The 25,755-nt window shown below is 40.2% G+C and overlaps 1 protein-coding gene and 1 long non-coding RNA gene across 2 annotated transcripts in view; one reads left to right on the forward strand and one right to left on the reverse strand.

Moving 5' to 3' along the window:
• The window catches only part of LOC116677408 (endophilin-A3-like), a gene marked incomplete at both ends in the record, with an annotated part of 34,626 nt that extends 8,877 nt beyond the window's left edge, over positions 1-25,749 (forward strand). Inside the window, 5 exon segments of the mRNA XM_032507921.1 lie at positions 21,288-21,356; positions 21,827-21,899; positions 22,035-22,178; positions 25,617-25,688; positions 25,691-25,749. Of these exon segments, the coding sequence (XP_032363812.1) occupies positions 21,288-21,356; positions 21,827-21,899; positions 22,035-22,178; positions 25,617-25,688; positions 25,691-25,749 (417 nt within the window).
• LOC116677409 (uncharacterized) lies at positions 14,366-18,601 on the reverse strand. The gene is made up of 4 exons (XR_004328981.1): positions 18,577-18,601; positions 16,474-16,479; positions 15,730-15,734; positions 14,366-14,588 (listed from the first exon to the last, which is right to left on the reverse strand). It is a non-coding gene; the product is annotated as an uncharacterized LOC116677409 (long non-coding RNA).
• Positions 25,750-25,755: the final 6 nt, after the last annotated feature.

Below are 25,755 nucleotides of genomic sequence, written 5' to 3' on the forward strand. Positions count from 1 at the left end.
TGACAATGAGTGCATGTTGCTTCCTCTAAATGTCAGGTTGTGGTCGACTAGCTGGGCCAGCTCGTTAGTTTGATAAATTGACCTCCATGTCATGCGCACTAGTAACAAACTCTGTGTATCAAAGAACAATTAAATCAGTGGAAATGACGTTAGATCAGACAGACTTCTGTAGTAGATTAGTGTTATGTTTTCAGCGTCGCGGCTCCAAACCGTAACGTTAGTTGGGACAGACGGACCCCTTGTTTCTTTAGGCTAACTATATTAGCTTTAGCCTAGTTGGTAGCAGTTTCTACTTGTTTCTTTAGGCTAACTATATTAGCTTTAGCATGGCTGGTAGCAGCTTTCTGCTTGTTTCTTTAGGCTAACTATATTAGCTTTAGCCTAGTTGGTAGCAGCTTTATGCTTGTTTCTTTAGGCTAACTATATTAGCTTTAGCCTAGTTGGTAGCAGCTTTATGCTTGTTTCTTTAGGCTAACTATATTAGCTTTAGCCTGGCTGGTAGCAGCTTTCTGCTTGTTTCTTTAGGCTAACTATATTAGCTTTAGCCTGGCTGGTAGCAGCTTTCTGCGGGGGGAAATGGCCAGGAGATGTTGTGATTATGTTGCATTAATCAGGTGATTTATTCCGTATTTGCAGCGAACATATAACACTAACTACTGTAGCTTCACTGACTACCCATCAAAACTATGCACATCAATGTGTCAGCAGCAGCTGCTGCCTATGGTACTTTTCTACACACGGAGAGCCTCACTTCCCATAACAACAAACCCCGTCGGACTAACGTCACGTTCACACGCTGCCCACATGGCTACCTGTCTTAAAGGGGACGGGTCGGCCGGTAATACTCATGTAAAAGGAGAACTTTTCTATCAAGCAGCAAAAAAGTTTTAGCGTCAACATCGTAACGTCCTGCGATGTGACTATTCGCACATCGCAATGTCGATGCTAAAACACAGTATCGTTCAGCCCTAGTTTGAAATGTTAGAAAATACCCAAAAGAAAGACCATGTTGACATCTTAAGATGTCTTATTTTGTCCAGCCAACAGTCCAACACATATTCAGTTCAGTAACGATAGAAGACGGAGAGAAGCAGCAATTCCTCTCATGTGAGACGCTGGAGCTAGAGTATGTCTGGCATTCATGCTTAAAAAAATCCTGGTTGCTTCATCAAAATTGTTGTTAAATTCATATATATTCAATCAATATTTAAATGTGTTTTCAACGATTGACCTAAATATGTTCTGTTCATTCTAGAATTGTATTATTCTACTTTTGCTTTGGTTAAAGAAGGAAAGGTAAATCACAATACTCAATACTATCGAAACATGATACTTCTAAAATATCAATACATAAAAATCGTAATATGCAAATCCAATCGGCACCCATGTATTGTGAAAGAATCAAATCTGGACAAAAAGCATATCACTTTATATTGTAAATTTGGTTAATACTTACATTGAAGCTATGAACAGTCATTCTAAAAAGATAATAGATCAGTCATATGACTTGAGTGTGACTGTGAATGTGAGAAGGTGTACGTTTCTGCATTAGTTTGTTAGCATGTGGTCTGGCACTGTGGTGAGTCTGGAGACACATGCAGGAGACCTGGATATTAGCGGAGGGCCCGATCTGTCCTGCCTCTATCTGGGACTTGATAACGTCACTGTTGTTGTTTCGAACCCATTGCTCCGTTTACTGGCCAAAGTCCACAGTACAGGTGGAACCCACTGGAGCTGTGTGACTAATGCTCCCGACACGTCACACACAGAAATCCTCTATTCCACTTCCTCTGAGTCAACTTGAAATGACTGTATTCATGAATACTTTGTAAAAAAAAAACAGTTTCATTTTTTTTCAAAGAATGTGAACATGTAGCAGAATCTAAAGAATAAAAAGTTTCAAAATAAAGAGATGTCATTGTTTCATGAAAGAAATAGAGAAAAAGAAAATAATGAGATGTAAAGGCACAGTGTATATATATAAAAAAGGGCTTTAACATCACACAGCTTTTGATAAATATTTGAAAAAGCTACAAACTAGAAAACATTTGAGTTTACACAATGTTAACAAATGGCAGGGTGCCCTAGCCTGGTCCTACCTACCAGACTCTGGCCACTTTCCATTGACAAGTGTTAACTTCCTTGAAGGCGGGTACTCTGTTTAAGTTTAAAACTATTGGATCTGCCCAGAGCACACAACGTCCATTGTCTTTTCCGTGCAGTAGCAACATGTTGTTACTGTAATCTATGTACGATTGCAGCCTGCCACAGAAACCTCCACTAGATAGAGATACAGCTGACACCTTGGAGGAAGAACTCAATCCATCTTTAATGACGGAGTGATGCAGGGACTGAGCCACCGTCGCCAGGAGGTCTGGCAGGCAGCCTGTCAGCTCATTAACTTTTCAGCAGCGCATCATTGGGTGACGTGGTTACGGTGGTGTTGTGTCGATGTCACAAAATGAGAGCCCTCCAGCTGACCAGCAGCTGACACATGCAGGGTGTCCTCTGGGACGATTTCCTAAAGGAAGGAAATATGATGCCAGTAGCAGTTCTCTTCCACTGACAAAAGACTTTGTTTCTTTTAAAGGGGCCTAGAATATTACAGTTTGTTCTAGTGGTTTCAAGTTCAAAGCGTATGTAGTGCGTAGTTTCTGTCTCCCCCATAAGGAATTCTAAGGAATTCCATGATCGCGCACGTTCATTGAAGTAAATAAAGTCACGCACTAAAGCTTACGGTGTTGTATGGAGAAAACCCCCAAATTTATTTAAGCATTTAAACACTTTTATTTAAGAAATTATCTTTTCTTTAAGGACTTGTTATGAATCACATTTGTGCAACACATCATAGTCAAGGAAATCTGTGGTGAACTACATTAGAAAGATTAGCCTTTTAGAATGATTTATTTATGTATATACATTTGTACCTTATCTTTAGATTTTCTTTTTATGTGCTACTCTTTGTGTCTTTTAATTGCTCCTTGGGGTTAAATGAAGTTGTTTGAGTTGAATTGAAAGTATTGTTACAATACTACTACCACTAGTGGAGCAGACAAGAGCCATTTTTTAGGGTAATCGTTCACTTGTGGATACAAGCACCAATATTGGTCCAGTTCCTCAGCGGGTAGTGCTCTTTCAAAAAAGTACGTTGGCCATCGCAAAAAAACTTCATGGGAGCCGCAGCGGCCATTTTATATTCCGCCATAACCTAATTGTGTATTTTCCATCATATCTCTTGAACCGTACAAGATAAATCACAAGAGGCGATATTTACCCCCATGTTGTGATGGTCAAGAATTACAATGAGACCATATTCAACATCATAAATATCAATAGTTAAAGTCCTCATATTGATTTGGAGAGGACTTGAAGAAGAGGAACCCAAACTTAATGAGCAAATCAAGAAAAACTGCATGAACTTCTTCCATCAGGAACGTGCCTCTGTCAATTCTTTGAAGAAAAAGGTGCTGAAGGAGGACTGGCAGCTCTTCTCCAGACTGCTCATCTCATGCCAGAGCAGAGAGTGTGATCTGAAGGAGTTCTTTAGACGTGAAAATCCGCCACTCCCTGCTGCCTTGAGTGAGGGTGTGTGAAGAGATTTCTCTCTTCACTTTTAAGATGGCTCAAGAGATGACACGGGACAACCAAGCTACTTTGTACAAAGGGCAACCTGCTAGGCTGAACACCCAAAAGAGAGTCGCCCCGAGGCAGTTCCTTGCTTCTTTATTTATAGGTTGATACAAACAATAATAGTGTGTGAGTGTGTAATCATCATGTGGTTGGGTTATAGGTTGATACAAACAGCATAGTGTGTGTGTGTGTGTGTGTGTGTGTGATTGGGCCTCCGTCCTTGGTTAGTGAGATACATGTTTCAATAAGAGAACGTGAGATACATGTTTCAACAAAAAGAACATTCTGTGAAATGCTTGCATAAGCTTTTATGAGTGCAGAGTGTGACAATCACCCATATATCGCTACACAGCCAAGCAGTTGAATATAGTACATTGAATATATCTTATAACAGGGTGGGAAGCTCCACGGTGGACAGAAACCTTAAAATGCCCAAACTTTCGAGCCCCACTGTAGAGGCATACTCTGTGAAATGCAAAAGAACAGACATAGTCTTTGACATCTACCAACAATCCACTTTGAAGGCAGAACCTAGGTCAAAAAGAGGACCTGGAGCCAGACGCAAAGTGACCAACAATGGCAAAATACCCAAGAAATGGCGTAACATTCTCAGAGATTATGAGAATAAAACTGAGCTGTTCCACTTCCTCGCTGACAGAATTGCAGAAACTTTAACACCAAATATGGTAATAGTGACCAAAGAGGATCAAGCTGTCAGCAACCACTCCATCAACCTAGATTATGTAAGTCCATGTACCGTCGTCATGAAGAAGCTGACACTAGGATCTTTGTCCACGCCAAAAAATGGCAGCAAAAACCTCACGATCAAAGCCAGTCACAGACGTTCTTGTTATAGCGGTCAGTGTTCTGCCGGTTCTTCTGGACATTGGTCTGCAACAATTGTGGCTTGCTTTTGGCCAAGAAATGAATCTTGGATGGATCATGACCTCTATCCATGTATTGGAAGGGAGAAGAGCAGCGGGATTCTTTTCTTGCATTCACTGGCTGTGATGTAGTTTCAGCTTTTGGTGGCAAAGGGAAGAAGACTGCTTGGAAAACATGGAATATATTGGACAAAGCTTCTGAAATCTTCAGCCAGCTCAGCCACTACCCTCCAAGGATGGATGACGGCGACCTGAAGATTTTTAGAAATGTTTGTGGTCATGATGTAGAACAGATCCAGCAAAGTAGGAGGAGTAGATGAAGCCCGGTTGGACTTGTTTGCCAAAAAGTAAAGGCCATGTGAAGCCGTTCCTCCTACTCAGGCAACATTGCTGCAGCGTGTTCAGCCGACCAGGCCGGCTGCATCTGGAGTCCAGCTGCTGTACTCCAGCCAGAAGTCCTGAGTCCTTCTGAGTGGGGATGGACCAAGAAAGGTGATCTATGGCAGATCTTCTGGACAGAGCTGTCGCCGATGGTAGAGAGCCGTCGCCGATGGTAGAGAGCCGTCGCCGATGGTAGAGAGCCGTCGCCGATGGTAGAGAGCCGTCGTCGATGGTAGAGAGCCGTCGCCGATGGTAGAGAGCCGTCGCCGATGGTGGAGAGCCGTCACCCATGGTGGAGAGCCGTCGCCGATGGTAGAGAGCCGTCGCCGATGGTAGAGAGCCGTCGTCGATGGTAGAGAGCCGTCGTCGATGGTAGAGAGCCGTCGCCGATGGTAGAGAGCTGTCAGCAGCTGACCAAATGTGGATGCAAAGCAGAAAGCCGTGGAAGATGAATGCTATCAGTTTGGTCTTAACTGTACAGCAGCTGTAAGTGCCAGGACTAGCAATGATGGCATACATACATTATAATAACCCACTTTAATACAATGGACACAAATACAATAATGTTATGTGCCTCCAAAAAATTAAATAACATAAAACTTCCTGTTACTTTGACATGCTTTAATAATACTTTTTTTCTTGGAATTATTTCATGCATGTTCTTTCACATTTTGACTCTACATACCACTATAGACTCTCAAAACACAACATACATATGTATGTAACATCCTTATAGTCAAAAACATAGGATTCAAAAGTTTAAAAACCTTGAAATATGTCCCATTAGTAAAATTATGTGGGCAGATATGTGTTTTCCAATGCTGGAAATGGCGGCCATCTTGGAAAATGGCGGCCATTTTGAAAAATCAAGTGGCTAACGTTATTTTTCAAATTATTGGCCCCAGAGGGATAACCACACCAAATTTGGTGCTTGTATCCACTTGTGAACGATTTCCCCCCTTATCTGCCCCACTACACTACACTAGTAACATTATGGTGCAACTATCCTACTACATAGCATTGCACATGCACCAAATTGCAACAGTATGTAAATGGTAGCTGACATCTTTGTCGCCATGATAAAGCATTTGTGGGGGAAATTTTCACAAATAATCAGTTGGGACTCTTTTGTAGAAATGAGAGTGCAGCTGGCATGAGATACAGATTGTGGTGGACATGGAATAATAAAGTGTAGAACCACGGAGTAATGCAGTCCCTCCAGGATTTTTGCAATGTTGCGATCACACGAATTCACGTAAATTCAACCAATCGCTGTGACTTTGGTGCGACCAGAGATGGGAAGTAACGGAGTACAAATACTTCGTTACTGTACTCAAGTAGATTTTTCTGATATTTTTACTTTACTTTACTACTTATTTTTGTGGCGACTTTTTACTTCTACTCCTTACATTTTAACACAAATATCGGTACTTTCTACTCCTTACATTTTACAAAATTGGCTCGTTACTTTAGTTTTGTACAAGTGGTCGTCTTATCGGAGAATAGCGCGGACACGCGCCACACACCGCGAGCGGGTGCGCGCGCCACACGGAGAAAAAAGTGAGAGAAAAGAAAAAGAGACAAGCTGTCCGGAGGATAACCAGCTGAGATTGTGTGTGTGAGTCTTTGAGAACTGTAAGTTGTATAACTCATGTTGTCAGTTCACTTAAGCCTGTTACTGGACTATAGTTCTTGCACATTTAAAGTAAGTTAGCTAGTGGGTTTGGTGTGCTCTTCACCTGTTAGCTCGTGGTTTTGGTGTGGTCTTCACATGTTAGCTGGGTTACACGTTGGTCTTCATGAAGCATCAACACTTTCACCAGCTCTATTCGCATGAGTTTTTTTTTTATTTTTATTTTTTTACCAAACTTCAGATTCTGTAATTCAATTGACAAGTGGATGGAACCTTAGCTAGAGAGAAGTTGTCTCCGTCTGTTTTAACAGATACACCTGGGGCCAAGTTGGACACCAGAATCAGCTTTCCAGTCCTAATCTAGTCCTCAACTTTCACATCATTTCACTGGAGTTTTTGTTATTATTGTTTATGTCATCAATACCATATTCAATCTAAATGGATGGGAATATATCTACTGTACGTTGCATTTGACGCACGACTAAGACAACTCAACAGATTCAGCATTCATTCACAGTAAATCATTGAGGCTTGATGGCGCTAACGTTAGCACATGGTAGTATGGATGGCGCTAACGTTAGCACATAGTAGTATGGATGGCGCTAACGTTAGCACATAGTAGTATGGATGGCAACATGATTGAAAATGAAGAAAAAAGGGCAGACAAGCAGCAATACATTCCCATCATCCTCGACCTTATCTGAAAGAGATGTAAACAGTAGGCATCAAGAAAGACTCCTGGCCAATGTGCTGGGGAACTTCCTCATTAATGTCAGTTTGTTTATTCATATTTAATCCTTTATTTTCTTTCCAGAAGCCATATTTGAGCACACACACATACATGTAGATTCATTTACATGTTAGGGGGGAGATTAAAAATAGAAACTGGATCTGTGAATTCTTACAGATAACTGAATTCATATCTTGCTAATGAGTCAGAATCTTATTAACCTGGAGTCCCAGTGTCTGTCATAATAATAATCATATATGTTATGTTTTAGGCCTATTGGCAGACATCCATTTAAAATGTAGCCATTGCCATATAAAGACATGTCCTCCATGTCCACTGAAGTTCCTCAGCGTCTCTCTAGTAACATTTGTGTGCTCCAGGTAGCTTTGCAAAAAATATTGTTGTCATTCTAAGGCTACTTTTACTTTTATACTTTAAGTAAATTTCCAAGCCTGTACTTTGTTACTTTTACTTGAGTAAAGAAGTTTAATCAGTACTTTGACTTTTACCAGAGTATTTTTTAACACAAGTATCTGTACTTCTACTTAAGTACGGAAAGTGAGTACTTTTCCCATCTCTGGGTGCGACACTCAGTTTTGACCAATCACTGCAACTTTTTTGCAAATTTGACCAAATACCGGAGTTTTCCGCAACTTCAACTAATCCCAGCAGTCTCACGACGTCACACATACTGTACGTGGCCATATTAATTTCCTTGTTTAACAAGACATGTGTGACTCGAACATCTCACATTTACTATGTGTGACTTTCACAAGCATGTTTGAGGCTTGGAACGACTACACAATAAAAACCTCAGTAGACAAAACATTTCATTAAAACGTGTGTGTGACAAATACTTCATATGTCAAAATCTGACAAACTTTTTTGATTTATTTTGATAAATTTATATATCTGATAAAAAAAGATTTATCAAACTCGATAATTGGTTTAGAATCAAATCGAATTGTGAGGTGCCCAGAGATTCCCACCCCTAATAATTAGTGTTCATAAATAAGTGTTTTGTCATGACTGGCCAAGTTGTAAGTCTTCTGGTAGCTGTGCAAGAGAAATCTCAATCATTCCCAATCAGCAGAGACAGAGAGCGTTGGTATATATGTAAGGAGATAACATAGGCGCAGGCTAATTACTGCTAACATGCTAGTTAACATTAACATAGGCACAGGCTAATTAGTACTAACTAAAATGCTAGTTAACATTAGTAATTAAACTTAAACAGCTGATGTAAGTCCAAACAGTGCCAGCTTACCTTGTACTATACGGTGATTCCTCTACTGTGCGACAGTAAGTCGTGTGATTATGAAACAATCGTTAGCCTATTTTTATAAAAACATCTGCTACGGAGCCATAACGTGAGGCACAAGGTAACAGAGCCTTTTGTACATTGTCATGTTTCTTTAGAAATAAACACCGGACAAATAGAGTCTTTAAACGCTTCAGATGTAAAGTTATATGCTGTCAAAGCGGCGCCAAAATGAATGGCGCCGCTTGCGGAAGGTGATGGCTAATTAGCATCAAAATGGCGCCATACTAAGCACGCTTAGAGAGGAGAGGCTTATCGACTTGGAAAATATATACATTAAATGTGAGTTGTGTTTCACGCTAGCTCGTTTACTAGCTGTCATTATGATGTTGTGTTCCACTCACACCACGTGGCCTGAGTGAATGAATAATAATTGCATTAGATCGGTGCAAGACTCATCAGCTAACAACGCTGCTGATGGGAACGGACAAGCGTGTCCCAGCTCTGGACGGCCTCTAATGAGGCAATTACCTGCAATGACCCAGGCATGGCCAAGGAGGATTAATAAAGTGAAAAAAATGTCCGCAACATTGCTTCTTGTTCCCATAATTTCACACAAAAGGCAACGTTTTGACCCTACTGGGTCAAGGAGGATTGATCCCATAATGGCATGCTACCCTGTCTGATTTGTTTTTCTTGCTCATAGAAAAGATAGATTCATTTTCTTGTACGTTACCGGAGACAACCTTGTTAACGCACTCATCAGTTTATCCGGAGATGATTCTCCAGCGGATTCTCGGCTTTGATTCCCGGAAACAGAGCTATGGTGTACGGTATTCTAGGTCGGGGTTAGATACATCTGCCTGCCTGTCTGACTTAAAAAGGAAACATAAAACAATACAATGTCTGCAAGACTGCCTGCTGCCTCTTCCTTCCTGCACCCACCGAAACTGCAACGCATGAACAACATTCCAGGTCGACAACCCTAAGTACACACACACACAGAAAAACACACACTCTCACAATGCTGTCTGTCGGGCAGATAAATGTGTGTGTTTAGTAGATGCTGAATGAAAGAGTCTTTTCACTGTGTTATCTAGCCAAGGACATTTTGAGCTTTTTAACTGACAGACCTGACAAAGGGACACACATGAGACACTACAGTTGTTGTTTTTCAAAAACACATGCAGTACATGTAAGGGAAGGGAACATTTTGGCTTTAGTTTGTTTAGTGATGAATTGTATAGACGTCTACGTACATGCACATGATATTGGTTAGAATCTTCAACCTTCTCTAGCTGGTGTAAAACTAGTCTGGCTCATTGGATGTACAGTGCTGGGATAAAGCCTGACGCGCTGGACGTGCGGCCCGTTCCATTATCTCTGCCATCTATTTTCCAAGGGCACCATCGCTGCGTCCAGAGCTTGGTGCTTCCCAGTGATTGTGATTGGTTTAAAGAAACACAAACAAGCCAAAGCGTTTTTGCCCTATCCCAGAATGATTAACCGGTTTAGCCTGACCCCAGTGGTGGAATGTAGTCGATTACATTTATTCAAGTACTGTTCTTAAGTCCAAGTGTTGAGGTACGTGTACTTTTACTTGAGTCTTTTCATGCCACTTCAGCTCAGTTACATTTTAGAGCTAAATATTGTGCTTTTTACTCCACTACATTCACACACAAAAACAAAAACTGCACAAAAAACACATGTAGTCCAAGTCCAGCTGAAAGGATTAAGAACATTAAACACAGAATTGTTTGGATCATTTCCAGTTTCTAAAACGTGAGGATTTTTCTGCATTGAGTACTTTAATTTAAATACTTTAAGTACATTTTCCTGATGATACTTACATACTTCAGAAAGTTCTGGCACATCCATCCGTTAATTTGTTCAATGCACTTAGTCAGTTTTTGTATTGGACTATAGTCCCCTGGCGATAAGGTTATGTAAATTTGTGTGTCGTCCGCATAACTATGGTAATTTATTTTGTTGTTTTCCATAATCTGGGCCAGTGGGAGCATGTAGATGTTAAACAGAAGACTTACTAGGAATTTCTCCTCAAAATGATAGTTAAAGCTATTCAATGTGTAATAAAGCTGTGGCTGCCAGCGACTAAACCCAAATACAAATACACGTATGCAACTCTGTACTAGAACCTAACCAATAAAGGATTTTTAAGGCCGATACTGATACAAATATTTGGGTATTTAAAAATCCGATATTCCGGTATATCTGCCGATTTGTAGTTATTTATGATTTCTCACTAAAATAATGACAATAATTTGTTTTAATGTCACAACAGAACAGAGGAACATCAAAATATATTGAAGTTCTGATAAAGAAAATGTATAAAAATACAAACTTAAGATATGAAACTTAAAGTCCTTTTGAACAAAAGCACAATAACAAAAAAAATCGCCAACGCTCATAACATGGTTGACAGTCCATTTTTTTTTTTTTTATATTCATTTATCAGAATCATTTACTTGTCATTATAAATGATTCTGATCTTTTGTTTTAAATTCATTATTTTATTTATATTATGTACCGATACGGTTGGGCTCTAGTTATTAGACTGTCGCTGTGTTCTGTCCCTTACTATGTTCCTCTGCAATACAGCTTTAGAAGACACAGTAAAACAACATGATTCTGCAACACACACATACCCACAACAACAAAATCTGTGTGTTTGTGTGTGTAGACTAGTGATTCACCTTCTCGAGACATTCCAAGGCCCTGTTTACCCAAGTAGACTGTGTGCTTTGACTTCATGTCACTTTCCCTCCCTATCAGTAGCATATGTTAGCGGGGGCGGGGGCATCTTTGACTGACTGACAATGAGTCACAGAGCTTAAACAGGCAGAGCATCCCACTCTTGTTTTTCACTTTTGCATTCCTTTGTCCGTCCATATCCTGCAGACATACAGTCCAGCCAACCTGCAGTGCCTTTTATAATTAACCCACAATCCACCCTGCTGGGAGGCTGGGCTCAGCATTATCTTTGCATTGCATTAATTAGTGTCAACCAATGTTAACACCCTGCAAAATCCTATTAATTGAATGACCAGCTGTCTTTAAATCCAACATTTCTTATTAGCCTTGTAATCCAAAGTCAAATCTCTTTTTAAAGAGAGTAAAACCATTTGACCTTTTCCAGTTTGGTTCAATGAGTTTTGTCAGAATGGAAGAAATTGACTTCTTAATATCAACTCAATAATAAATTATAATTCTTGTTAATAAGGACATTTGTTGCGATTTAGTCTATACTCAAAGGGGACCTATTATGCTTTTCCGTAGTTTCTGTCATATCTATAATGTCGGATTTTCATGTTAAACATGGCCAGAGCTTCAAATTAGAAGGTTAACGTATTACAGCCCTGTCTCATGGCAGTTTGTGGAATGGTCACGTTATTTAATCTATTGATTCGTGTACACGGACATGTTAAAGTCTCTTTCCCCAAATTCTGGTGCAGAATTACAGCCACTAGAGCCAGTCCCACATGGAGCTTTCCTTAGTAGGTGCCATTTCTGAGTATGTAGCTGTTGAGTGGGGGGGGGGCCTTGACCAACTGCCACTTTGCTCGTTTAAATGCCATGATGTCTCTCTCTCATGGGGGGGCCAAATTCTCTAGACGGGCAAAGCAAAGAAAGGGGTGATAACCTCACCCCTTATGACCTCATAAGGAGCAAGATTCCAGATCAGCCCATCTGAGCTTTCATTTTCTAAAAGGCAGAGAAGGATACCCAGGGCTCGGTTTACACCTATCACAATTTCTAGCCACTGACTGGCTGGGGGAACTCACATTAATTTTAAAAAACCTGAATTTGTGTAATTTTCATGCCATGGGCCCTTGTCGTTATTTTGAATTTAGAAGTAATGTATTTCAAAGGGAAGCCTATTTTGTAATTACAGAACGATTAGGGTAGCGAGTAGTATTGAAAAGACAAAAATCCGTGAGATCGGTCGGGGGGGGGGGTGGATGGGTTCGAACAACACAGAACTTTCACCCCGGAGACCGGGGATTGCAGTTCCTTTCCGAGTTATTCTCTTCCTACCCACAAGCGTCCTGTTGTTGTCGGCGTGTCCCGCGTGGGACGGTTCCTTACCCCGTTCTTTTTTTTCCTAACCACAACCGGTCCCCCCTGCGATTTGGATATTGCACTAGTTCATATTGCAATTTTGAAAAAAATTACGATTAATTGTGCAGCCCTAGGTGTGTGGTTGTGCTAATTTTGTGTACTGTTTTAAAAAAACGGTCCCCGTTTTTAAATAGTGCTTAAGAAATCGTCACAAAAACTGTAATGTCATAATATACTGTAGGGGTGGGAATCACCAGACGCCTCCCGATACGATATCAACGCGATACTTATGCCGCGATATGATATATTGCAATTTATAATCTTTTTTCCAACTTCTAATTTTTCAATTTCAAATGATGTCCCCAAAAGGAAACTTAGTCAACATCTGTTTCATCTAAAAAGATAAAGTTCTCTGTTTATTCATATCACTTCAATTTCATTGTTGCACAATGGGATTGTCAAGCAGACAAACTGACCAACACATATATAATAAAAGATCCATTCATGGCGCCTGTTTATCGATACAGCATTGCCACTGAAAATATCGTGATACTATGCTGTATCAATTTTTTTCCCCACCCCTAATATACTGTACATAGATCTTATATTTAATTCATAAAGGGCTTAACAAGTCTTAAGTTTGACTTGTTTAAGGCTTCATACTAAATGCATACTATTGTTACAGTGTTATTGTAAAGCTGCTGGACCATTGTTGTGTTTGTTGACACTAAGCAGAGTGAGCAAAAGTGTGCGTGTGTGTGTGTGTGCATGTGTGTTTGCACGTGCACGTGCGTGTGCTCTCTCCAAAGGAAGGAAAAAGCCGAGTTCTTGCATCCCCTCTACTCGAACCAAGCCTGTCTGTGAACACCGGTGTTCAGAGTGCAGGAAGACAGAACACACAGAACCAAGAACTCTTTTAGACAATCAAAGAAATGACGGTAAATGAACGTGCACGGTGGGGGCTTGTTTGATCTGTGAGTTCAAAAGAAATAAAACATCCTGCGGGGATGATCGCAGCTCGCTGGTGAGTTCCCTTCGTGTCCAAGCGCCTGTCGATCGGAGCGTTTCTTTTACTTCCAGAGTGCCTGCTGAGCTTTGTATTCACTCTTCAATTCAGTGTGCAGTCTAATTGCAGCTCTAAAGTGTAGATTAGATGATGTCAGTGTGGATTAAAAGCAGGTCCAGCACCAGTCATTTGTAGGCCCAGCTGTCACCTGCTGCTGCTGCAGCTTGTACTGTTGCATCTGGCCCTGGAGCCAAACTATAGTATGTTGATAAAAGTAAGAAAAGTCATAGTATAGTATGTGGAAAAAATTGATAAAAAAGTCATAGTATAGTATGTCAACAAGTAATTGTATAGTATGTCAAAAAATGTGATAAAAACGTTAGTATAGTATGTTGAACAAAGCCATAGTATAGTATGTAAAAGAGTGATAAAAGTCACAGTTATAGTATGTTGAAAAAAGTCATGCCCCATTGAGCACTGCTTTTTGCCCCCCCCACCCCCTCTTTTTCATTTCAAGCACTATCAAACTCAAACCTAATTTTCATTTAAGTGACTGACATAACCATGTTATAACAATGACATGGCACCGTTCATGAACACGAGCCACGATCAGGAGCCTTTATGAATGTTTATGACTGTTGTCATTAAGCGTCACACTGTAATGTTTCACTTACTATGACCACTACGGCTGTCATTAATAATGTAGTCTATATCCAAGACGTTCCACTTCTGGGATTGCTCCAGTGTTGCCTGAAATTCCGCCGGATGTCCGTCACCTTCCTCTTTCTTTGTTGTTGCCGTTCTAAACTCCTGTGTATTTTTGAGGATTATTGTTAACTGCTCCTCAGATCTCTGCAGGGTAAATCCAGACAGCTAGATAGACTATCTGTCCAATCTGAGTTTGTAGCACGACTAAAACAAAGTTTGAACATTCAAATGTTCCACCAAAACAGGTTCCTTCCCAATGCTATTTTGCAGCGGCACTATTGCTGTGTCCAGCGCCCAAGACCAGAACATGTTTTTCTCCCATCCCAGAATGCTGTGGAGGAAGGTCTGGCAATGCGAGACTTTTATTAACATAACATTGTGTCAAAATTTGAGCAATGACGTCCACGGCAATGGGCTTATTTTCTAGTTATCAACCGCTAAGGAAAAAATCCAGCAAATAGACGCCACCAATACACAAAAAAAAGTGATTTAACGTGACTGCTCATTCCACGTTTTAGCAACAAACCTAAATGTCGGGGGAACATTTGAGTTTTTTCACGTTTGTTTTTAACGGTGTGCACCCCCACTAACCTGGAAAAAGTTCTTAATAGGAAGTGAATACAGCATGTCGGGGAAACACAACATCTCCCACAGCGGGTGGTCAGAAGGACCGCAGGGTTCGCCAACGTTAGCTTCTTCTTTTTCTCTTCTGGGGTCTGGTAAACACCAATTTCAGTGCCCATAGCACTATTCACGGCACCAGCGGGGTGTGCTTTTCATTAAACGCTGAAGCAAACGAGGCGGTCCGCCGCTAAGAAATGTATATAGCGTAAATACTGACATATGATGCTTGTGAGAAAGGATTGCAAATAAAGCAAGCTGTTGCTCATAAGGAACTGTATGCCCTTTTCACTGTTGAAAACTTCTTACAGCTTCCCCCCCCTACCCCCATGCCCATAGCCCGTACTTGAATAAAAAAGATAATTTGTGTTTCCAGTGGGAGTTATGTGCTCTATGTTTCTAGCCATGGTTTGACTACAGCTCTGTACCTAGCACACAGACATGAGATTGATATCAATCTGTCGTTGCATCCCATTCACATAGAAAGGGAATAGGTGTCTTCCAAAATGTTGAAAAACATCATCTCGAAGTAACAGCAAATGACTTGATAGCCCAGACTGTTAAGATGTACATTGGTACCTTTCTGTTCATTTCACTCAGCGCCCTGCCCCCCCTCCCCCACTGTCCTAGAAAGGCTCTGGCAGCCAGAATGGGCTCATTTCTCCACTCGGAGTCTGCTAATTTTATCCAGGCTCTGACCCATTTGGTGCCGAAAACTCTCCTACTGCTGGCATCTCTTGCAGAACAGTCTTGGACCACACACACACACACACACACACACACACACACACACACCTGTACTGGGAGATGGGCCTTATAGGTCTCCATTTAGATTTGCCACGTTAGCTAAATATCCGACCTGTTGTATTTATAAAAGTGCCCATATTATGAAAAAATCACTTTTTTTCTGGGATTTGGGGTGTTATTTTTTGTCTCTGGTGCTTCCACACGCATAAAAACTTGGTTTGAGTGAGATACGGTTTCTGAATGTCCTCTGCCGTCAGCCTCTGGGTGGGCTGTTCAAAATCTGCCCGGCTTTCTACGTCACTAGCCAAGACGATAGTATGGAAGTGAGATGTCTCACTCTGTATTTAAAGCAAGTGAGATGCCTTACTCTGTATCTAAAACAAGTGAGATGTCTCACTCTGTTGCTAAAAGAAGTGAGATGTCACACTCTGGAGCTAAACAGAGACCTAAACACACAGGGTGAAAACCGAATCTGAAGCAATGTGCAGTACAACAAAAATATGGTGTTTTATCAAAATGAAACCATGTAACCCTATTCTGGTACAACCTCAAATACAATTATGAACCTGAAAATGAGCAGAATATGGGCGCTTTAAACTACTGAAAGGTAAGAGTTTGGAATATGATTGGCCTGTATTCATGTTTAATTTATTGCAGATTTGTAGACAAAACTGCAAACGTCTGATGCAAGTATCATAGTAGCATCGTAGCTTGGTGTAGCATCAGTAGCAATGGTGGAACTTGATTAAAGTGGCAAGTCAACTTGCAAAAGGCAAATAATAGGACTGTTACCACAATCTGGTAAGTTTAGAAAACTTTACTGTAATGCAGCCTTTAAATAAAGGTAAAGACAACCCATGCCGTATTACAATATTACAATATACATACATACAATATTATGGTATCCAAAATCTAAGACGATATCTAGTCTCATATCATATCACATTGATATAGTATCGCTATATTGCCCAGCTCTAGTTCATATATATAGTAGATATATATATAAATACATGTGACTGCTTGAATTTGTTGATGAAAACCATGTGCAGCAACATATAATCATATTGAGGAGGGGATGCATCGAGATGTATATTCAATTGATTTGAATCGTTGACAGGATAATCTTAATCGAATTGTGAGACCAGTGGAGATTTCCACCTTTGTTAGGCAAATAAAACCTTTCTTTTAGCAATTAACAAAGACAGCATTTTTTTTCCATCTCAGTAACATTGCAAAAATTGGACCCATCTTATCATATCGTGATGCTGAAACTGTAATCCATGCATTTGTGCCTTTACTGCAATGTCCTATTTTCTGGTCTTTCAAATTTTGCCACTAGAGGCCTTCCATTTGCTCAGCTATACATGCCATATATTGTTTGTTTTTTTTTCAGGATAAGCTTTGATACTTAGCAATGAGTGAGTTACCACTATTTCTTTTGGAGGGCTCATGCAGGTGCATACGCTCTATTCTCACTGGGAACAGTTAACAAAAGATGCTGGCGCTTGGGTAAAAAAACAATATGTGGACCCAGTTCCTTAGTTATCATCTCTCTGCCAATCCAGATCCTGCTTCTAAAGTCTGGGGAGATCAGCAGGTATTAATCCTTGTATTCCATATGTCCCTGTTGACTCAGCCATACAGCACCAGTCATGATGACTCATGTCTTGTTTCTATTCTGGTTCTCCCACTCAGTAGCTCCCTCATAAATGGTGTGCTGTTCACAAAGCTGCCAATTGGGCTACTTTTAGCTGGGCTCTGTTTGTGCTGCAGCACCCATCATCACCAGCTGCCAGCTACTTTAGTCAAGGCGTCCTAAAGGAAGACCCAAATGTGTGTCATATGTTGGCAGGAGGGCTGCATAACACAACTGCCATCTGAAAAGCTCCAAATCTTCTTTTTTTGTATTTCCTTCTAGGGCTGGGCAATATTTCGATATTATATCAATATCGTGACATGAGACTAGATATCGTCTTAGATTTTGGATGTCGTAATATCGTTATATGACGTAAGTGTTGTCTTTTCCTTGTTTTAAGGGCTGCATTGCGTAACGGGATGTACTTTTCTGAACTTACCAGACTGTTTTAGCTCTTCTATTATTTACCTTTTCCCACTTAGACATTACTGATGATTATTTATCTAAAAGCACCAATTGTCAATCCCAGAATATCAGCGCAATATCAATATTGGGGCATTTGGTCAAGGATATCGTGATATCTGATTTTCTCCCTATGGCCCAGCCCTATTTCCTTCCATTCATAGTGTGCGCGCAGTGACTGCAGTGCTACTTTCAGTGCCATCTTCATAAATGCTTCATGAAACATTGCTATATTTTTTTAAGAATGCATTGCATGCAGTAGCGTGTCATTTTTCACATTGAGTTAAGTGTATTTAATAGGGCACCAAGTGTAGAGTTGATAAGTAGAAGACTGGAAAAGTCACCACCTGTTACAACACCTGTCCTACCCCCCAAAGAAATAGCCAGAGGTAGATGGTTGCTCCCATTTGGGTTTTTCTAAGGTAATCTTGATTTTTCAGAAAATCACTGATGAACAGTAGAAGCAGACTGACATGAACGTGGGTTATTCAGAAAGTAGTTTATATCAACAAAGTTTTATTGCCGGAAATTTTCAGGATGTCCTGTCACCTTCCTCTTTCTTTGTGTTGGCGTTCTAAACTTGGGTGGATTTATGAAGACTATGGTTAACTGCTCCTCAGATGAAATAATCTGGCAAATCCAGACAGCTAGCGAGACTATCTGTCTAATCTGTAGTTTTCTGTTTAACAATTAAAACAACTTCTGAACGTACCCGTTCCGCAAAACAAGTTCCTTCCCGAGACTTTTTTGCAAAGGCACCGTGGCTCCGTCCGGCGCTTAGCACCGCCTAAGACAACTGTGATTGGTTTAAAGAAATTCCAATAAACCAGAGCACATTTTTCTCCCCTCCCAAAATGATGTGTGGACTAGCCAGACCCTCTTTTGCAGTGCTGTGTAGGAAAGTCTGCCAATGTAAGACTAGTCAGAAAGTAAATTGCAACACATAGTTATAAGAACTACTGAACTGGGAAAGGGATAAGGTTTTTTTTCAGATAGTGACAGACCTGCAATCTGAGTTTTCTTCCTAACTGGCCAACTGCCCTAAATCTTTCAGCATTAGTCCACTATTTGTGCACACAGAATTTTAATCCTCTTAAAATCTGCCGGGGAATGGTGTCAAAGTCCCAGTCCTCTGTTTGACACACCTTTTTAAACCACGCAGGGTCAGTAGTATCACTGCTGTTAAGGCACAAGTCTTGACTGTGGATGTATTAATATCAGTTTATTAACTGAACCAATCATTTTCCCAGATGTAAAAAAATAATTAAATAAATAACTCAGAATGTTAACGCATCTCCTTCCAAAGCTAAAACTAAATTCCGCAGTTCTTTCATTTTGGATCACTGAAAGTTGAAAAAAAAAAAGTTACATTGAACACAATACTACACATACTACTAAACTACTAAATACTACTGATACTACTAATAATACAGAATAATTTCCCCAAGGTAACCACTGTAGAACTACTACTAAAAGTTTGGACTACAGTTAGAATTCAACTCAAACTGAATCTGGATCTATGCCAATATTAGTCATTACTTGGGGGGTGGATTTCCACATTGATTCACATCCAGCATGTCTTTTCATGATTGGTACAGCTCAGCTGAACTCAAACTCAACAGCAGAGACAGATTGGGACGATGATGATGTCATCTAAATCTTGATAAGGCAACTGCCGGGACAAGATCAAAGCTGTACTGAGATATGGCTACATTATACAACATATATGAGCCCACAGAATCCCTTACTAACTCAACCCCCAGCCACCAACTTCACAAAGTGTCTCCCGAGGACATCGTCAACTTGCAGTTTTTTTACAATCACTTTGACACTAATTTCACAACTTTGACGTCATTTTTCAAAAATCACAACCAATGATCAAAATGCACATTTTTTCAAAACACTTGTTTCAATTGCTCGGATACAATACACATAAATCAAAGATCATTTGTTCATTTAACCAAAATCCCCTGTTCAATGTGACACAACTTAACATCAAAGTATTACTACTTCAATAAGCAATTCACGCATTACATTTCAAATGCTTGTATATTCATTTCATTACAGTGATCTAACTATCAATTGATACAACTGCTCAAAACTATAAGTAACTGTTGCATTATCTTTAATGCATAGTTGTATGGAGACAGAAACAATATTCCATGTTAGATCATGAAAGTTTCAAGATAGCTATATTGTCGGCAGTTAGCGTGGTGCATGAACCAATTAGACTACACTATCTTTGGATGTAGTATTTCATCATCATTCTTTACTGTAATGTACTACTGTTTATCAGATCCTGTTTCTGTGGTTCCGTGTACCACCTTTACTGTAAGACAATTTACAGTATTGACAGTACTGCACTGAATGCATGCAGGCACGTGGATATATATATATATAATATATATATATATATTATATATATATATATATATATACTTGGAAAAACCTTAGGGGCATGTGGTACGAGTATACAGTATAATATAATATATATATATATATATATATATATATATATATATAACAGTACACAGTATACTGTATACGAGTATACAGTATAATATATATATATATATATATATAATACTGTATACTCGTACCACATGCCCCTAAGGTTTTTCCAAGATGTTTGGCTAATTGCGATGCAGATGAGAGCCTGTGACCAAATCCACATAGAGTTGATGAAGATGTAGAAGTACAGGAATCACTTCATTGTTTTGCTTTTTACAGTACAAGCAAGTTGAGGAATACTGCATTTGATGTTTTACAGTACTATCTTTTTATTCTTCTATATCCTAGCTGATTATTTAGCTTTGATTCAAATAAAGCTATGTTGATATTGTACTGTATTGTTTTTCATCAATACATTTCAGTTTTTTGTCAATGACTCCGCTGTGTCTGTAGTATTCTCTCTATTCTCTCTTTTACAGGATGCATTTTCATCTAGTACCATAATGAACCATGTATCACCTATTTTGTACTGCAATATTTAATGATTGTATGAACAATGACACAGTGAAACTATGGGTAGCTTGTGATTGGGTGATCTAAAGTAACGTTTCAATAGTATTTCACAATAAATTAGTTTTTTGAACCAGTGATTGTGCAAGTGCAAGATTTCTTTAAAGATATACAAGCACAATGCAATGTTTTGAACATTGAACAGCCTGTTTTACAAGTAATGACAGAGTACTCAGGATCATACACTAGCGGGTCCACAACTTTTCTAAAAAAAAAGCCAAGCATCAGGCCATTGCAACAACACAAGACATAGCTATTACCGACTCGTCCAACAGCAACATGGCATCGCAAACCTCCCGCCATCGGCTAAAAGCCTTTCTGAGATTTTCTCTTCCATTCTTCCTCGGTGTCCTCTTCAGTCTCTTTGCCTCTGCTGTGATGGTCCGTAGAGGCTGCTGAAGCCGGTTCTGTTGCCTGCTATCATGGCTCCGGTTCCAACTTGTATTTCTCAGTCCTCCATTATGCTCTCTGTGCTCTCTGTGTGCAGCTACTCAGTGAAAAGATCAGCGGTGCCGAGGGGACCAAGCTGGATGAAGACTTCATGGAGATGGAGAGGGTGAGTTCAAAGCAGACATGCTCTCATGGTGGATGCAAAGTGTCACCCATGGCAGTGAGAGGTTATTTTTTATGTAGTACAGGCAGGAGATATGGGCTCCTAAGAGGGCTGCACAATATTTGTTTAGTTTTTTTTTGCAATACATCAACTACATCAACCACATTGCGAAAGGCTGTGACACATACAGTGAGGAAAATAAGTATTTGAACACCCTGCTATGTTGCAAGTTCTCCCACTTAGAAATCATGGAGGGGTCTGAAATTGTCATCGTAGGTGCATGTCCACTGTGAGAGACGTAATCTAAAAAAAAAAATCCAGAAGTCAAAATGTATGATTTTTTAACTATTTATTAAAAAAGTTAATATTCAACCATGAGCCCAGCTTTGACAACTGTATCATAACTGAATATAATGTTTACACATAACTGCAATATGTCGTCTCTTTTAACATTGCTATCTTGCTCCCATTAGAAAATTGAGGTGACCAACAAGTCGGTGTTTGACCTCTTGTCCAAAACAACAGAATACCTCCAGCCTAACCCAGGTATGAAAACAAGACAAAAAGATGCATCCTATCTTATTCTGTTGAAGAATGTGCTGCTGTGCTGTATCTACCACCACAACATTGTCTGGCAAAAATGAATCCAGTGCATGGTGTGTTGGTTTTTTTCCTGTGCAGCCTCTCGAGCCAAACTGAACATGCTGAACACGGTGTCTAAGATCCGAGGGCAGGTGAAGACTACGGGCTACCCTCAGACCGAAGGCCTGCTGGGAGACTGCATGCTGCGCTACGGCCAGGACCTGGGAGAGGACTCTGTCTTTGGTACCCATTCTCATATTCCAGACTTTCTCAGATAGTAGCCAGGACTGCAGAGCAGTGTTGTTAAGTGGGGGTGGCAGTAGCTCAGTCCGCAGGGAGTTGAGTTGGGAACTGGAGGGTCGTTAGTTCAAGTCCCCATTTAGACCAAAGTAGGGATTGTGGACTGATAGCTGGAGAGATTTCAATTCAATTTTATTATTTCTAGTATCAATTCAAAACAAGAGTTATCTCGAGACACTTTACAGATAGAGTAGGTCTAGACCACATTCCAGAATTTACAAGGACCCAACAGTTCTAGTTGTTTCCTCCAGAGCAAGCAACAGTGCGACAGTGGCGAGGAAAAACTTCCTTTTAGGCAGAAACCTGGGACAGACCCAGGCTCTTGGTAGGCGGTGTCTGACGGGCCGGTTGGGGTTAGAGTGAAGAGTGGAAATAACAGTCATAAAAAATAGTAGTTTGTAGTAGTTCTTTGACTTCACCTCCTGGGCACCTCTTGAGCAAGGCACCGCACCCCCCACCCTTGATGTAGTTGCTGCCCACAGATGGGCACCGGTATGTCCCTTGCCAACGTGAATTATGGTGTTTAGAGCCTTTTTTTTTATGATCCCCTGTCACTTAATAATACTCGCTAAATCCAGTATTACGCACTGTTTTTCATCATGTAAGTTTGAGGTGTAACCATGTGTTCATGTAAATCCCCCTATGCACATTTGAAAGTTCTGAACTTTTAAAACAAGTGACTACTTACAGCGTAAGAGATTAAAGCTGTGGAAAGCAGTTTATTTTAGGAGTCGTCAGGAAAAACTTCCATACTTGTCTTTCAGCATATTGTAATTAGGGATGTTTTGATACCAATACCAGTATCGGTATCGCCGCCGATACTGCCTAAAACGCTGGTATTGGTATCGGGAAGTACTGGAGTTTATGCACCGATCCAATACCACGTAATAAAGCCCTAAAATAACTATGTTAAAGTAGTTTATTTATGTTCTTTTTCAGTTATAAATGACTGTCAAACTGGATAATAAATGAAAGTTCTGTGGCATTCATTGTTTGAGAGTTTAAAGGTCCCATGACATGGTGCTCTCTGGATGCTTTTAAATGGCCCTAGTGCTCCCCTAATACCATATCTGAAGTCTCTTTTATATAGACCTTAGTGGACCCCTAATACTGTATCTGAAGTCTCTTTAATATAGACCTTAGTGGTCGCCTAATACTGTATCTGAAGTCTCTTTTATGTAGACCTTAGTGGTCCCCTATTACTGTATCTGAAGTCTATTTTATAAAGACCTTAGTGGTCCCCTAATACTGTATCTGAAGTCTCTTTTATATAGACCTTAGTGGTCCCCTAATACTGCATCTGAAGTCTCTTTAATATAGACCTTAGTGTTCCTAATACTATATCTGAAGTCTCTTTTATATAGACCTTATTGGTCCACTAATACTGCATCTGAAGTCTCTTTAATATAGACCTTAGTGGTCCCCTAATACCATATCTGAAGTCTCTTTTATATAGACCTTAGTGGTCCCCTAATACTGTATCTGAAGTCTCTTTTATATAGACCTTAGTGGTCCCATATTACAGTATCTGAAGTCTCGTTCCCAAAATTCAGCCTTGGTGCAGAATTACAGCCACTAGAGCCAGTCCAACAATGAGATTTCCTTAGTATGTGCCATTGGTGGAGGCGGGGGGTGTGGCCTTGACCAACTGCCACTTTGTTCGTTTAAAAGCCATGATATCTCTCTCTCATGGGTGGGCCAATTTCTCTGGGTGGGTAAAGCACAGAGAGGGGAGATACGGTAAAGATTCCAGATTGGCCCATCTAGGCGTTCATTTTCTCAAAGGCAGAGCAGGATACCCAGGGCTCGGTTTACACCTATCACCATTTCTAGCCAATGGGGGACCATAGGCCGGCTGGGGGAACGCATACTCATGTTAAAAAATCTCATAAAGTGACATTTTCATGCCATGGAATCTTAGAACAAAAATAGAACTCAGATCACATCCATACAGGGATAGTAGTATACAGTTGTTAAAATATATGACACACTGGTATTGGATCAGTACTCGGTATCTGCCGATACGCAAGTGCAGGTATCAGAATTGGTATCAGGAAACAAAAAATGGTATCGGACCATCTCTAGTTGTAATTCAAGTGGTCTGAGAGGAAACTAGACTTTTGCACCTCCTCTTGGTTTGGTATTAGAGCTGAAAAGATGAATCAACCGTCAGATTAGTTCTCAACTATTTAATTAATCAGCAACTATTTTGATGAATTGATTTATCATTTGACATTCATTTTGTAGGGAAAAAGTGAAACTTCTCTGATTACAGCTTCCTAAATGTGAATGTTTTTCTAGTTTCTTCTCTCCTCTGTGACAGTAAACTGAACATCTTTGAGTTTAGGACAACACATTTGAGGATGTCATCTTGCGCTTTGGGAAACATTGATCCACATTTTCTTTTTGACAATTTAAAGAACAACTAATCCATTCATCTAGAAAATAATCCTCCTATTGGCTGTCCTGCGCATGCATTGCCCGTGCAACAGGCAGGGAGCTGCGGGGAGAGGTTTCTCTACATCAGGGATGTCAAACTCTGGAAAACATAGGGCCACACTGGCAAATGAGAATCACATCAAGGGCCAGACATGTAGAGTTTGTTGATATGCTTTTATTTAGTCGAAAAAGTCAAATAGTTTTTCCTCACCACTGTCGCTTGCTCTGGAGGAAACTACTAGAACTGTTGGGTCCTTGTAAATTCTGGAGTGTGGTCTAGACCTGCTCTATCTGTACAGTGTCTTGAGATAACTCTTGTTATAAATTGATACTATAAATAAAATAAAATTGAATTGAAATAGCTTTGACTGTATTGTTGCATATTTCAAATAGCTTTCTCACTTACAGTTTGGTCCACATAAAGCCCTAAAAAAGTCAGAAAAAATGTCCCCTAGCCATCATAGAGTTTAGTCAAGCAAAATTCATTATGATTACAATTTTTTAAAGGCTCACACCTGTTTCACAGGTTTGAAAATGCAAACTCTCCGGGTTTCTGAGTCTGAACAACTGTTTCCCATCCTTTTGGTTTGATAATTTATCGTAAATGTAAATTTATGTGTGGGTCAGATTCTTTTTGACAATTTGTAAGTTGGGTTTGTGGTTTTGCCCCGGGCCTTGAGTTTGACATGTGTGAGTTTTTTGCCTCTTCCCACACCAGCTTCAAATAGGGTGAACGTTATATTTCCCTACTGACAATTTGAGACTTTGAATCCCATATTTGTAGGATTTCAAAAGGTAATATTTGAAAACCACCCTATCACAAACCTGTGAGGCTGGAACTCAGACATGGGGCATGTTTCCAAAGGACTTCTGTGTCACAGTGCCCTGCTGAGACGAGCACAGGTTCACTGAAAAGATGTGCTTTGTCTCTGCGTCCTGCAGGCTGTGCTCTGGTGGACGTGGGCGAGGCCATGAGGCAGATGGCGGACGTGAAGGACTCTCTGGACATAAGTGTCAACAAAACTTTATTGACCCGCTGCAGACTCTACAGGACAAGGACCTGAAAGAAATCACGGTACTT

Source organism: Etheostoma spectabile, unplaced genomic scaffold (genome assembly GCF_008692095.1).
Source record: "Etheostoma spectabile isolate EspeVRDwgs_2016 unplaced genomic scaffold, UIUC_Espe_1.0 scaffold00005048, whole genome shotgun sequence".
NCBI lineage: Eukaryota > Metazoa > Chordata > Actinopteri > Perciformes > Percidae > Etheostoma > Etheostoma spectabile.